Below are 15,030 nucleotides of genomic sequence, written 5' to 3'. Positions count from 1 at the left end.
GAGATAAATCTCTCCATCAAAAATCTTGATCAAATAAATAATATGTCTATGTCTCTTTCCAATCTTGCCATCTGATTTTTTCCCTTATTGTTTGAGACAATTTAGATTTAAGCAGCTTTGTTACTTTCTGGAGAGCTAAATAGGGTAAAGATGACAAGTAATTCTGTCCAGTTGAGTTTGGAGATTTTATTAAATACTTCCAATATTTATATATTGGAATTTCTATACCAGTATGATACTTTATAGAATTCCATTTTTTAAGTGTTTATTTATTTATTTATTTATTTATTTATTTATTTTTGAGAGAGAAAGAGAGAGAGTGTTAGCTGGGGAGGGGCAGAGAGAAAGAAAGAAAATCCCAAGCAGGCTCTGTGCTGACAGAGGCAGAACTCCAACTCACAAACCTTGAGATCATGACCTGGGCCAAAGTCTGACGCTTAACCGACTGAGCCACCCAGATGCCCCTAAAATTCCATTAAAAAAAAAGGCTAAGATGTATTTGGAAAAGTAAATGGACAATAACATCACTGAAAATTTGAAAAACTATATGTCAGTGAGGGAGAAGGAAGTGTCAGAGCAAATTGTAAAGTAATTAAAATTGCATGACATCAGCTTAAAATGAGAACTAAATTTGGAAACTCAGTCCCACAAGCCCTCATCTTGACTTCCTGCTTTCTCTCCCCAACGAGCCCTTTGCCTCCAAATCCTTTCTTCCCTCGGCTGCAGGGAGCCCGTCTCGCCCTCCTCTCTTCCTGGCACACCACATCGTTGGAGGTCAGGGCAGACCCCTCTCGTGTTTTCTCCCTGCATTGCTGACCCCTACTCTTAGTTCCATTCTCCTCCTGACATGCACTCAAATCCTCGTCTACATCCTATTCTATCTACATCCTATTCTATGTCGCCAGTTTGTAAACGCAACACTCTGTCTTAAAGAAATAGTCACTGCTTCTTACATAGTGTCTCAGAGTCTATTCCACCACAGTTTTTCTTAGAGACAGATTTTCCACCACCATAAACCATGCTGAACATCCTTACACGTCTCCCTTTACAAATCCGCATCAGCCTTTAGCTGGACTGTATATCCAGAAGTGTGACCCCTGGGTCAAAGGGCATACATATCCTGAATATTATTTACAGCTGTCATATTGGTCTTCAGAACCACTGTGCTGCTTTCAGATCCACAAGCATTGCATAAAGCTTGTCATCTGCCTACATCCTTACCAACCCTTGGTATTATTACCTGCATCTATAAAATGTGCCGCTTGGGCATACAGTATCTCGTTGTTTTAATGTGGAGTCTTCTGATTACAAATGATTTTTAACCTTTCTCCATATGTTTATGGGCCATTTGCGCTTCCTATTCTGTGAATTACCTATTCTTATCTTTTGCCCTATTTCCTATTTGCCATTTGGGTTTTCTTGTCTATTGATTTTTGTCTCTGATGTGCTTGCTTTGGTAGCACATATACTAAGATTTTTGTCTCTGGTGTACTTTTTTGAGCAATAATTTTAACAGGAATCCTTTACTCTGATACGGTCAAATTCATTATAATTTTACCTTAAGGCTGTTATATATTTGGAGGGTAATCTTTAAGAAGTCTTTCCCCACCCTTAGTTCACAAAGATAATGTTGTATACTATTGGTTTTATAGATTTAACTCGTAAATGTTTTAATCTCTCTGGCATCTACCTTTTTTTTTTTTTTTTTTTTACAATTTTTCTAATGTTTATTTAGTTTTGAGAGACAGAGCACAAGTGGGGGAGGTGCAGAGAGAAAGGGAGACACAGAATCCAAAGCAGCTCCAGGCTCTGAGCTGTCAGCACAGAGCCTGACACAGGGCTCAAACTCAGGAACTGTGATCACTACCTGAGCTGAAGTAGGATGCTTAACCGACTGTGCCTCCCAGGGGCCCCACCTCTGGCATCCAGCTTCTTATGTGATGATGAGTCTTCTATCATGCTTTCTGACAAAGAGTAAAATTTACTTCTCTTAGGTTTTAGTTTTCTCTTCTGTACCTTTTCCATCTGGGAGCACAGTTGCTAATGAGAATTGAGATAGTCAAGGGTGGGCATCAGTGGAAAAATAGTGGGGGATCGAATTTAGATAATTTCAGAGAGCCTACTGTCATTAAGTACAATGTATTGAGCATGAACTGTTTGCCAGACTCTTTGTCTGTATTACTTTCGCCCTCATAAAAACCCTTGGAGGAAAATGTGATTGCCTCTGTTGAACTGAGGAGCACAGTGAGGCATAGAAAGCTGAAGTGTCCTGCCCCGTGTCACGTATAGAGTGAGCTCCTTCTGAACCCCATGCTCTTTCAACCACACCGCAAATCTCTTAAATGTCTTCACTGAGTTTTATTTCAATATTATATCCTCGGCATTTATTAAAGGTTAGTGAAGAAAGAAGTTACCTGAGGAACATTCCTGTCTCTTCTGCAAAGTCCTCTGGCTTGTCCATTGAATGGCAAAATGTCACTATTTTCTGTTAACATCTGCCCTGTGCCAGGGACTGTGCTAAATGCTGGGATTACAACATTTAATAAGAGATGGTTCCTGCCCTCAGAGCTTTCTTGGCAAGACAATAGTGTGTGTGTGTGTGGGGGGGGGGGGTCTCTTTGTGATGACTGCTGTGGGCTCTGCAGTAACACTTCCTGAGCTCAGATCCAAGCCCCATCTGCACAGCTCTGTGACCTTGAGCAAGTTGCTTTCCAAACCTCAGTTTCCTCATCTATAAAATAAAAATAATGACAATAGACTTGGCATACAGGATTGTTGTAAGATCCAGTATAACAATGCATTTAAGAGCTCAGCAGAGTGCTTGTTCTACCAATAGAATGATAAATGTCATTTTTGTGAAATAAACCAACGATTAAAGTAGAAAAATGCTCTGATACAGGTATGCTAAAACTCTGTTATTGCGCATAGAGCAAAAGTGTCTAAGTTAAATCAAGCGAGATTGGAAAGAATTTCAGGGCATGTTTCCCAAAGGAGATAATCTCATGTACCCTTGACTAAGGAATTACTTTAGTTATTTTTAGCTTTCAGTTCTGAGAATAATTTTCTCTCTTTGGACAAAACGGCGTGCTCCTTTTTTCTGGTGGATAAAATTTATATATCCTATTTATTTCCTATCTTGTAATGACCAGGAAGCTTACAGTTAAATTGAATGCTCTATTTAAAGAGATTATATAAGCCTAGGGTCTGATAAAAATCCTTGATTATTTTTAATTTCCTTTTTAGATTTTAATGTTATTATAAAAGAGTCTTTTAAAACAATTCCTTGGAAGCTGGTATATTATAAATAATCTGCTACTGGTGCTCCCTCAAGAATTCTGTGTAAATCCAATAATTTTTTAAAATGTTTATTTATTTATTTTGAGAGAGAGAGGGAGGGAGGGGCAGAGAGAGAGCCCAATGCAGAACTCAATGTCATGAACCATGGGATCACGAACCAAGCCAAAATCAAGAGTCAGATGCTTAACTAGCTGATCCGCCCAACCACCCCAATCTAATTTTTTTTTTTTTAATTTTCAGGTGTCGTTACTAGACGAAAAGAGTTCCCATACAGGATACCGTTAGATTTGGTCCCCAAAACAAAAGTCAAAAGGATAGTGAGCGTAAAAGGTAAATTGACATATGCCATTTTCATTTCTCATTTCACTTTATGCTTTGCACTACAATCAAATATCCTCGTGATTATTCTGTTTCTCCTCCTCTCTCCTCAGCAGCATATACAAACCCATCTCTACCCCTTCCACCTTCAAACCTCCAACCACTTTTCCGACCATCTTCTTCCACTGGCCTGATTTAAATAGAGGTTCATGCTCCCATGATGGAGGGTGGGGGGCTGTCATTGACCCAAAGACTTCTCTAAAACTTTCCATGATCTTAGCGACCACTCTTGCACCAGACAAGGCTCTACGACATACACGTGGCCTCACCAGGGGTGCACTGCTCTACTGAAACACAACATCAGTCCCAAAGGGGTTCTCTTCTTTCTGATACATTGGCGGAAGAGGAAGCTTTGGTGGGCTTTCCCTCGTCCCTAGCCTTTATAAGTCAATAACATATCATTAAAATAATAGAATGTCCTGACTGCATTTTAGCTCAGAGAGAGCCCTGGACTCACAGAATGTTAGTACTGGAGAAAACTTTTAAGTTTATTTATTTTGAGAGAGAGAGCATGCAAGTGAGTGTGAGGGTGGGAAGGGCAGAGAGAGAGAGAGAGAGAGAGAGAGAGAATCCCAAGCAGGCTCCACGCTATCAGCACCGACACAGGGCTCAATCTCACAAAACTTGAGATCATGACCTGAGCTGAAATCAAGAGTCAGATGTTTAGGGGCACATGGGTGGCTCAGTCGGTTAAGCTTCCAACTTCGGCTCAGGTCGTGATCTTGTAGTACATGAGTTCAAGCCCTGCATCGGGCTCTGTGCTGACAGCTCAGAGCCTAGAGCCTGCTTTGGATTCTGTCTGTCTGTATGTCTGTCTCTCTCTCTTTATTTATCTCAAAAATAAATAAACATTAAAAGAAAAAAAAAAGTCAGATGTTTAACAGACTGAGCTACCCAGGCACCCCAGGGAACAACTTGTCTAATCATGTGCAATCCTATTGGATGTGTAAATACTGGTTTGCCCAACATTGCATGATGAGTTATGGACAAAGCCCTCACAGTCCAGGCTTTTGCTTTCCTTTGTGGGAGCAATTGATTAATAGGGTCTACAATGTCTAAAGCTATCAGGTTGAACGACAACTAATTTTCCATGTCCTCTATGCAGTAATCTGCCCACTACATTATACCATCTTACCACCATATTTGAGTGGTTATTTTTAAGGCTATTCTTCATGTTTCTTTCTTTTTTGTTTTAATTTTTTTAATGTATTTTATTTTAAAGAGAGAGCAGGGGAGGGGCAGAGAGAGAATCTTAAGCAGGCTCTATGTTCAGTGCAGAGCCCCAGGTGGGGCTCAATCCCATGACCCTGGGATCATGACCTGAGACAAAATCAAGAGTCGGACGCTCAATCACCTGAGCCACCCAGGTGCTCCTTGGTGTTTCTTTTAAATCCATATTCCTGACCAGATCTATTTTGTCTCTCCCCAGCTAAGAAGGAATTCAATTGCTTAGATAAAAAGGAAAGAACAGAGAGAGTTGCTCTTCTCTGTATTTAAAAAAAATTTTTTTTTTTAAATTTTAGTGTTTATTTTTGAGAGAGAGAGAGACAGAGTGGGGGGGGGGGGCGGAGAGAAAGAGAGAGGGAGACACAGATCCTAAAGCAGGCTCCAGGCTCTGAACTGTCAGCACAGAGCTCGACATGGGGCTCAAATTCATGAATCATTAAATCATGACCTGAGCCGAAGTTGGACGCTTAACCTACTGAGCCACCCAGACACCCCAAGTCTGCTCTCTGTTTAAAATATACCATTACTCAGAAGTTGATAGCAATTGATTTCATCTACCTTGAGTTTTTGTTTGTTTGTCTATTACAGGACTGCTTATAGGAGAGGTCATGTCTACAGTTCTGAGTCAGGAAGGCATTGACATTCTTACCCACCTCCCCAAGGGGAATGCAGAAGCAGAACTGATGAGCATTGTCCCAGTATTCTATGTTTTTCACTACCTGGAAGCAGGAAAAAATTGGAACATTTTTTCTACTAATTCACTTATTCAAAACCAGAACCTGAGGAAAAAATTAAAAGAAGGTAAAAAAAAAAATCCATTTTACACATTATACCTAAAGATCTTGTGGTTCTTAAACCAATGGTGCCATTAAACCAATATATAATTTTATGAATTATACAAACACATAATTGTAAAAGCATTTCTACAAAAAGAGAATCGTGAGGTAGATGCAACTACATAAATAAACACTATTTTCTGTAGCATTTTGGCTTAACTTACCAAAATGCCTGGATGAGAGACAAGACATCTGCCTTCCAAACTCTACAGAGCACTTCCTTACTTCTTGAATGAGCTCAGAATGTTCTACTTGATAATTCCCAATTCAAGCAGTTCACATACTTCTTTTGAGAAATTTAACGTTGGCCACAGAGCACATGCGTGCTGCCCAGCACCGAAGGAAGTTTACCATTCCCAGGAGCTAATAAAGCACTCTGTGAGTAGAGATAGAGGTCAGTGAAGCACTGTGTTCTTTCTCTGGTGCCTCGTAGGGATGGTGAGCATCATGTCCTACAGAAATGCTGACTCTTCTTACAGCATGTGGAAGGGTGGCAGTGCTAGCACTTGGTGAGTATAAAGGTTTTGATTTGCATTTTCATAAAATGGTTGCCTAACTAACTAAAGAATAACGGTCTTAATGGAAAGTCCATTCATCCAGTTGCTCAGGCTAAAAGTCTAGTAATTTTTCATTGCCCTCTTTCTCTTACAAGCCACATCCGATCCAGCAAATACTTTTGGCTGTACCTTCAAAACATATCCTGAAGTTGGCTGCTTCTCACCAACCCCATCACACCATCCTGGTCCAAGCCACTCTTGTTTGTTTGTTTGTTTGTTTGTTTCTTTCTTTCTTTCTTTCTTTCTTTCTTCCTTTCTTTCTTTTTCTAACTTTATTTAAATCCAAGTTAGTTAACATATAGTGTAATAATGGTTTCAGGAGTAGAATTTAGTGATTCATCACTTATGTACGACCCCCAGTGCTCATCCCAACAAGTGCCCTCCTTAATGCCCATCCCCTCACCCACCTCCCCTCCAACAGCCCTCAGTTTGTTCTCTGTATTCAAGTGTCTCTCATGGTTTGCCTCCCTCTCTGTTTTTATCTGAATTTTCCTTCCCTTCCCCTATGTTCATCTGTTGTGTTTCTTAAATTCCACATATGAGTGAAATCATACAATATTTACTCTTCTCTGACTGACTTAATTTGCTTAGCATGATACACTCTAGTTCCATCCATGTTGTTGCAAATGGCAAGATTTCATTCTATTTGATGACCAAGTAATATATCATTTCTTACCTGGGTTATTGCACTAACCTCCCCTTGTCTTTTGTCTTCAGCCCTTGCCCTTCTTTGTCTATGCTGAACACAGCTGCTGGAGTGACCCTGTTAAAACATAAGTTAGGTCACGTCACTCGAAACGGTTCAGGAGCTTCCCAACTTACCCTGGGTAAAAACCAGACTTCTTACTGTGAACTACCCTACCTGGTCTGGCCTCGCCTCACCTCTCCAACTGCATCCCTCACTTCTCTCTTTTATTCCACGCAAGCCCTACTGGCCTCTTCGATGTTCCTTGAACCTAGAGGGATGCTTCCACTTTAGGGCCTTTGCACTGACTGTTCCCTCTGTCCGAGATGCTCCTCCCCAGGCATCAGTGCCTAGTTCCCTTACCTCCCTCAGGTCTTTACCAAAAGTCACCTTCTCAGCGAGGCCCCTGCTAATCGTTCTAATCTCATTCTCATCCCAACATTTCATCCCAAGCTTTCCTTTTCTCCTTAAAATTTGTCACTAACATTCTTACTTATCTCACGTGTAGTCTATCTTGCCGCTAGAATGTACTCTCCACACGGGCAGTTCCAAGGGTTCCTCGTGCCTGGTACATACCTGACACATAGCAGGTGCTCACGAAGTGCTTATTCAGTGAGGCATGATAACCTCCTTATTTCTGATGATTTGAAGGAAAGACCATTGGAATTAATTGAAAGGCTACAAGGCAATCTGCTTTCAAAAAATGCTATCATGTGCTGACGAAATATTTAATGAAAACATGGTGTTCCAGGTGCCTTGTAGATTCAACTGTGTGAAACACTTTTAAGGATCTGACAATCCACGGGGCGCCTGGGTGGCTCAGTCTGTCGAGTGTCCAACTTTTGCTCAGGTCATGATCTCACGGTTCATGGGTTCTGTGCTGACAGCTTGGAGCCTGGAGCCTGCTTCCAATTCTGTGTCTCCTTCCCTCTCTGCCCCTCCCCTGCTCACACTCTGTCCTCTCTCTCTCAAAAATAAATAAACATTAAAAAATTAAAAAAAAAGAACTTTACAATCTGGAATAACTGACTTTTATATTATGCCCTTTTAACTACTGACAGTCCCCAGGATTTCATTCTTGACCCTCTTATTTTCTGTAGTTTCTCATTGTGCAATCTCATCCTAACCCATGATTTCCATAATTTCTACACAGGTGATTCCCTAATTAATGTCTCAAGGCCTAACTTTTTTCCTAAGCTCCAGATCCATATTTCTAGGGATCTGGGAATCAAAGCCCTTCAAACATAATCTATGCCAAATTCATTCTTTTGTTTTTGTTTCCTTAATATGTGGGCAGCAATACTCTATACTAAAGTTTGAATCTTCCCTTTCCTTTTTGTTCTATATCCAATCAGTGATCAAGTCCCATGGATTGTACCTTAGAAGTGGGTCTAACCATGTGTGGGTGGCACATTTTAAAAGACACATAGACCCCTGGAACATGCCGACTGGAGGATACCAACCAGGATGCAAGGGGTTGGTGTTGGTGAGACTGGAAACCAGCACAGCAGCAGCTGGGGACTAAATGCCTAGAGAACAGAAAATCCCCCTTTCCCCCCAGAAGATACAATAACCTCTCAGTAGACACCTCTCAGTAAATACCTCTCAAGAGTTCTAGGCAAGCCTGAGTTCAGCCAGAAACACAGAAATATTTGGGTACTTTCCCAGACCCAACTCTACAAGTTCCTTGAGAGAAACATATACACAGAAGAAAATGGTCAGTACCTGAATACTTTCAAAATATTTTTTTGAGAAATATAAGGAAGATACAAAAAAAGTACGTAGAATAATGCATCATTCCTTGTAGAAAGAAAAATGAAAATAAATTTCTTAAGTGAAGGTGAAAGTCAAGTGGGCTGACTTTCAAAAGCACCTGAGGGGCCGAAGAGTGGGCAGCTCTTGGCAGCTCGGAGAGAGAGAACGGGAGCGGGAGGAGGGAGTAGAGGCGTTGTGGGCTTATGAATTAGATACTCTTATGTATTCTTTGAGAGATCTTAGTAAAGACTGACATTGCTTCAAAAAGCAAAAACAAAGCAAAACAAAAAAACCAAACACCTCAGTAATCATGACAGTTCAAGCTTCCTTGTGAGGTGGTGAGTTCTGCATCAATGGCATGGCTCAAGGAGAAGCGAGGCAAACACTCCCACGAATGTTGGGGAGGAAAATTCAGGCTTTGGACAAGACTTTAGATTATACCGCTTTACCCATTTTACAATCTAGAGTTTTAGGATTTTGCTCCTCAGTGTCTCAAGTACATGTGTCCATGCCCTGACTCAAAACTATTTGCTTCACCACTATTGTCTTTAACTTTAGAGTAATTTTGTTTTTAATCATCAGGCACCACTTTTTAGTTTGTGTGCTGGTCAACAATACTGCAATCACCAAAGATGTGCTGTTCACATTTGTTGACTGAATGCTTTTGGAGATCTTCCTAAAATCTTCTCTTCCTCTGTGCAATGGTGACAACTTACTTCAGAACTGTATGATTAAAAATATTATTTTCTTTTAAAGAATAAATATTGCTTTAACTAAAACACACTATAAATTGGGAGCCCATAGGGATTGAACATCTAAATATTCATCATGTGATTTTGTCTTAAAGGTTAACAGCCTTTGCTTTAAGAGTGCTTGGACAATTAAATAAATACATAGAACAGAACCAAAATTCAATTTGTAATACTTTATTGTGGCTGGTGGAGAATTGTCAACTAGAAAATGGATCTTTCAAGGAGAATTCGGGCTATCAACCAATAAAATTACAGGTAAGGAAACCAAGTATACAGATTAGCAACAGTTTAATTTACAAGTTTGAGTTTTGTTCTCATCCTATTTTAGGAGTTTCAAGAAGAGAAAACATACGTAACCCTTTAAGAAAGTCCTGTCACGTACAAGCAAAGAATATGAAAGTTCAGAAAATTCAGTATAGGTCACATGAGTGATGTCTTTGACATCATCTTGTGTAACAGGCATTGGTGGCTCATGGGGTGTAAGTGCTAGAGATCCCAGAACAGGCAAAATGTACTAATATGTCCCCACACCCTTGGTAGAGAACCTGTATGTGAAGTTCAGAGCCCTCTTACAGGTCAAGGCTGCAAGGTGTTGTCATGAAAGGTGAGACTCTATTTACATCCTGTTAGTAAGAGAGATTGGGGTCAGTCTGTTAAACTGCAACAAAGTGTTGTTTAAGGTTAGAATCTACTTATAAACTTGAATTACAAAGCAATTATAGTATCTCTCCAAAATGTCATTACAGTATCTTCTGCTCCTTAGAATGTTTCTTTAAGATTCAACAGCCTTTTTTTAAATTTTATTTTATTTTTTTGCCTGCCCTAACCCAATCCCTCCCTGGCTAACATGGGGCTCATAATGGTACTCTGCTGCACCAATAGCAGATTAGGACTCCCACAAGAAATGGAGGGCAACTGACACCATGCAGGTGCTATTTGAAGAGTAAAATACTACAACAGTGTTTTACTTAAGATGCCCACCTATCCATCCATCCATCCATCTATCCATATTTATTCGACAACCATTCACTGAGCACCTAATACAGGCAAGGGTCTATTTTGAGCACAATCTGGGAGGAGGTGTGGGAAGGATGGCCCGCCACAGAGAAGCTCACACACTGGTAAGGAAAGTAGGCTCTACATACTCACAACACTAATCTACATATAACTGTGTGTGTTCATTTATTCATACGAGAAACGCTTACTGAATGGGAACTAAGGGCTGCATGGTAGAGACACAACAGTGAACTAAACTAATGTGGTCGCTGAGGCCATAAAGCTTACGATCTAGCAGAGAAGTCAGACATGAGCAAGTTATTTCAAGTGTGCGATGCATGTTAAGAAAAGGGAAATACAGTTTCACTGAAAGCAGGGGATCTAATCTGGTGTGGGGGAATTGAAGAAAATGACTTGGCCAGGACCCTGGGAAATACGTAGGAGGGAGGCAGGAAGAATGTTCCATCTGACGCAAACAGTGTGCCTGGCACTTTGAGGTGGAGAGGGAGGGAGGTTCACTCAAATAACTGGGGCTAAGAGAGCTAGGGGATGAGTGGCATAAAATAACGCTGGAGAGGTAAATAGAGGGCACTTTGGAAGGTCTTATAAGCATCGCATTGGAATGTTACTGCCCTAAGAGGAAATAGCATGGGAGAACAGAGGCTGGATAGTGCTGCAGAGAGGAGGTGGCATTTTCACAGGGTCTTTTTTTTTTTTAAATAGTTTTTAAAATTTTTCTAATGTTTATTTATTTTTGAGAGAGAGAGAGAGAGAAAGAGAGTGTGAGCAGGGGAGGGGCAGAGAGGGAGACACAGAATCCGAAGCAGGCTCCAGGCTCTGAGCTGTCAGCACAGAGCCCAACGCTGGGCTCAAACCCATGAATCGCAAGATCATGACCTGAGCTCAAGTCGGTCACTCAAGCAACCAAGCCACCCAGGTGTCCCTCACGGAGTCTTGAAGGAGGGGGAGAGTTTGTGGTGAAGAGGTATGAATCGGAGCTTCAGAGGGGGGAGATGAGGGGGAGAAAGTCACGTGAACATATGCAAGTAAGAAAGACCCAGATCTTGCTGAGAAATGGCAAGCAGTCCTGCGGGACTGATGATGAAGGGAGAGGGCGAGATTAGGCTCAAAACGGAGATTACACCCAGGTCATTTTACTGTGAGGACGCCATTTCATTCTGTTTTTAAAACATTGCTTACTTGTAGGGTACCTTGCCTGTCGAAGCCCGGGAGAACACCTTATATCTGACAGCCTTTGCTGTGATTGGAATTAGAAAGGCTTTTGATATATGCTCCCTGGTGGTAAGTAAGAGTTTCCTTTCTCCAACACCCATCCTCTGTTTCCTAACCATTTAGTGGGAGGGGCCACCTTGAAAATGAATTTAGTTTCAGGGTCAAAGGATTTCAGAATTATGATAGGTATTAGAGACCCTGGGTAAGGTGAATTCAGTTGTCCAGTGTCACAGGCCAGCAAACTGTGGAGCTGACAGCAGAACCAGTAACTTTTGGCTGACATGGGGAAATGGCAGTGTCTCCTCTGCCTCCTGCCTGCATCTCTGGTAATGTTCTGATGCGGATGTGACTGTTACCCTACACCCAAGGCATCTCGTATTGTGGAACCTCTGAGAACACACGATAGCCTGTCTGCTTCTTTGGGCTGTGCCATTTCATTTGCTAGGAAGTTGTGGGGAGAGAGGAGAGGATTCGCCTGCGTGGATCAATGTGAAAGACTCCAAGGGAGCAGGAGCTTCCCTGATCGGGGGAGAGACCATCCCACACTGAGGCCAAACGTGCCTGCTTACAAATCGGAAGCGAATGAGACATGTCCTTCAAACCAGCATAGAGAACAGACATGGAAAATCCCAAAGGGGGTTATAGGGTTTCAGCCACAGAACAAAATAATGTTTGTAGTTTTTTCCAAGAGAATTGTTATTTATACTTAACGAGGCAAAATAGTCAACAAGGACAAGTTCCCAGGGGCCTAGAGGACAAGTTGACACCCACTGGTGCGTGAGGGAGGGGCAGGGGAGCTGGGACGGGAGGAGCCAGGAGAGCTGACCACGACATCACTCCGGCTTTCTCCTCACACACTTAAGTCGGGACCGAGTAATAGAGACGATGTTCCCAGGAATTCTTAGGATCAAAAAGCACTTTGGTAGCTTTTGGTTCTTTTCCTGCTATTTATGGTTTTCTTTAGTAAAACTCTGTTTGAAAATGTGAGTCTGTCCCAGCTCTGCCAAGGGGGAGTGGTGAAAGTCTAGGCCTGGCTTCTCCTTCCCAGGGGCTGCATGTGCTGCGGGAAGCAGAAACTAAAGGCGAAAACGTCTCCAGAGATGCCCTTTGCCAGGGGCAAAAAGCCTAACCCGGTTTGGACGAGCATGTTTCCCCTTCTGAGATTAGGCTCTGCTCCTTCTCCCAGAGGGATCTGTTCCAGTGAGACACCATCCACTTCTATGAGGACAGTCTTCTTTCCACCCTTCGCCTTGCCTGCCCCAGGATGGTGCCCCCCCGGGGGTGGTTCCCATCAGTTGACAGGTTGAGGCTTGACAAACTTAGGTACCCTCTGCTCTTGTTCCAGAAAATCAACACGGCTATCACTAAAGCTGACACCTTTCTGCTTGAAAATACCCTCTCAGCCCAGAGCACCTTTACACTGGCCATTGCTGCTTACGCTCTTTCCCTGGGAGATAAAACCCACCCGCAATTTCGTTCAATTGTCTCAGCCCTGAAGAAGAAAGCTTTGGTTAAAGGTATGACTTATTTCACACAATTTTTTTCAGCAAGCGTTTAAGCATGTAGAGTGTGCCAATTCTGTGAAGGAGGTTAGGGCAGGCAAAGTTGAGTAAGGCACGGTGTCTGCCCTCGAGAAACCAACCGTCACAATACGATATATTAAGTGCTGTTATTCATTCACGCAGCTTATGTACTGAGTACCTCCTATGTACCAGATACTGTTCCAGGTTCTGGGGATAAAGCAACAGACCAAAATAAAACAAAACAAAGCAACAAAAAAAAAAAAAAAAAAAAAAAAAATCCAGGTCCTTGTGAAACTTACATTCTAGTTATGGAGAGACAGACAAACATGGTAAGTAAAATAGTGCATACAGTGAATAGGTTGGATGATTGATATGAAGCAAAATAAAGCAGGGAAAGGAGACAAGGAGAAGGGGTAGGTTGTAATTTTAGATACAGTGGTCAGGCTTGAGCCTCACTGAGCAGGTGGTACTTGAGTAGAGACCTGAAGGAGGTGAGGAAGCAAGCTGGTGGATATCTTGAGGAATGTTCCTGATGGAGAAGCCGCATGTGCAAATGCCTGAGGCAGGAGGGTGCCTGGAGCTCCATGAATGACAAGGAAGGTCATATACAGCCTTGGAGGTCATCACAGGAGCTCTGCAAGACCCCTGTATACAGTTGTGCAATGTAGACAGCCCCCACCCAAGCCAGTGAACTGAGGCTGAAATCCAGCCCGGGCACCCCCCTAGCCATGCATCCTAGTTTGGGTCTGTTTCTGCCCAGAGCAAAGGGTGCCTGTGTCTCATTCACATCAAGGTACTGGATGGGTGGGGGGGAGGGGGGCAGTGGAAGCACTAAACCTTTAACTTCTGCTTTGAGTGAAAAGGGAAGACATTGGAGGATTTTTTATCAGAGGTGTACTGATTACCAGTTTATTGCACTTTCTACTCTGGCTTATATTGTACTGAGTTGGCTATATACGTATTTCATTTTGAAACATAAAGATACCACTTCCTATAGGTCAAGAGTAAAGAAATGGAAAGAGGGTAGCAGTGATCATTGGCCAGTGTGCCCGTACCAGCATGGATATGGTTGGGTACTTCTGAGCCCTCTTCTGGCTGAGGTTTCCTGAAAGCTTAATAAATCTAACACGAGGTGTGTCACTGTTTACAAGATTTTATTTCTGTCATCGTTTAAAAATGACTGAATCATAGAATACACCTCGAAACCACTTGTACAGTGCTTTTAAAATAACACAAAAGAAATGTCTTGGGTCTTGTAAGACAGGGATCATAAAATCATAGAATTGAAGAGCTAGAAGAGATCTTAATAATTCAAATAATGTTTGAGCTGCAAATATCTTTAAAAACCAAATCTTTTATTCTGAATACAGCAAATCTGAGTCTCTGAGAGGGAGGGGAAGCATTACCCAAAGTCATGTAAATAATGTAATTATGAATTGTAAACAGATACATCAAAATTTTGACTAATCTTCAAAAATAATTTCCAAATATGCCTCACTGTTTTTTAAAATATAATTTGCACAAAAAAAGGACTTAAAGTGACAGTTTAAATTACTACAGCAATAACAAATATAATTTAGAACCTAATTTATGAAAAGTGCTACATATATGAAATTATCTTTAGTGCTTTAAACTTGAGGAGATTAAAAAAGAATGAACTAAGATTTTGGGTGTGATCTCAATTTCTAGGTTGTAGATTTTTTTTCTGTCAGGGAGAAAAGTTCTCCAATTTATCTCACTGTGTCAATAATCACAATAAAGCTTTCTATGTGTATGGTGCTCTCTGGTTGA

General features: G+C 41.6%; 1 protein-coding gene across 1 annotated transcript in view; it reads left to right on the top strand.

Annotated features, from left to right (window-relative positions):
* Positions 1-15,030, top strand: part of LOC132662999 (complement C5) — an 85,016-nt gene that overhangs the window by 46,308 nt on the left and 23,678 nt on the right. Inside the window, exons 23-28 of the mRNA XM_060608840.3 lie at positions 3,538-3,627; positions 5,491-5,703; positions 6,172-6,247; positions 9,583-9,742; positions 11,690-11,785; positions 13,062-13,233. Of these exons, the coding sequence (XP_060464823.3) occupies positions 3,538-3,627; positions 5,491-5,703; positions 6,172-6,247; positions 9,583-9,742; positions 11,690-11,785; positions 13,062-13,233 (807 nt within the window). The remainder of the gene's footprint in view (positions 1-3,537; positions 3,628-5,490; positions 5,704-6,171; positions 6,248-9,582; positions 9,743-11,689; positions 11,786-13,061; positions 13,234-15,030) is intronic.

The sequence above is a fragment of the Panthera onca genome, chromosome D4 (assembly GCF_046562875.1).
Source record: "Panthera onca isolate mPanOnc1 chromosome D4, mPanOnc1 haplotype 2, whole genome shotgun sequence".
NCBI classification, from domain to species: Eukaryota; Metazoa; Chordata; class Mammalia; order Carnivora; family Felidae; genus Panthera; species Panthera onca.
The sequence above is the reverse complement of the archived record's forward strand: the minus strand, read 5'-3'. Positions and strand labels throughout refer to the sequence as shown.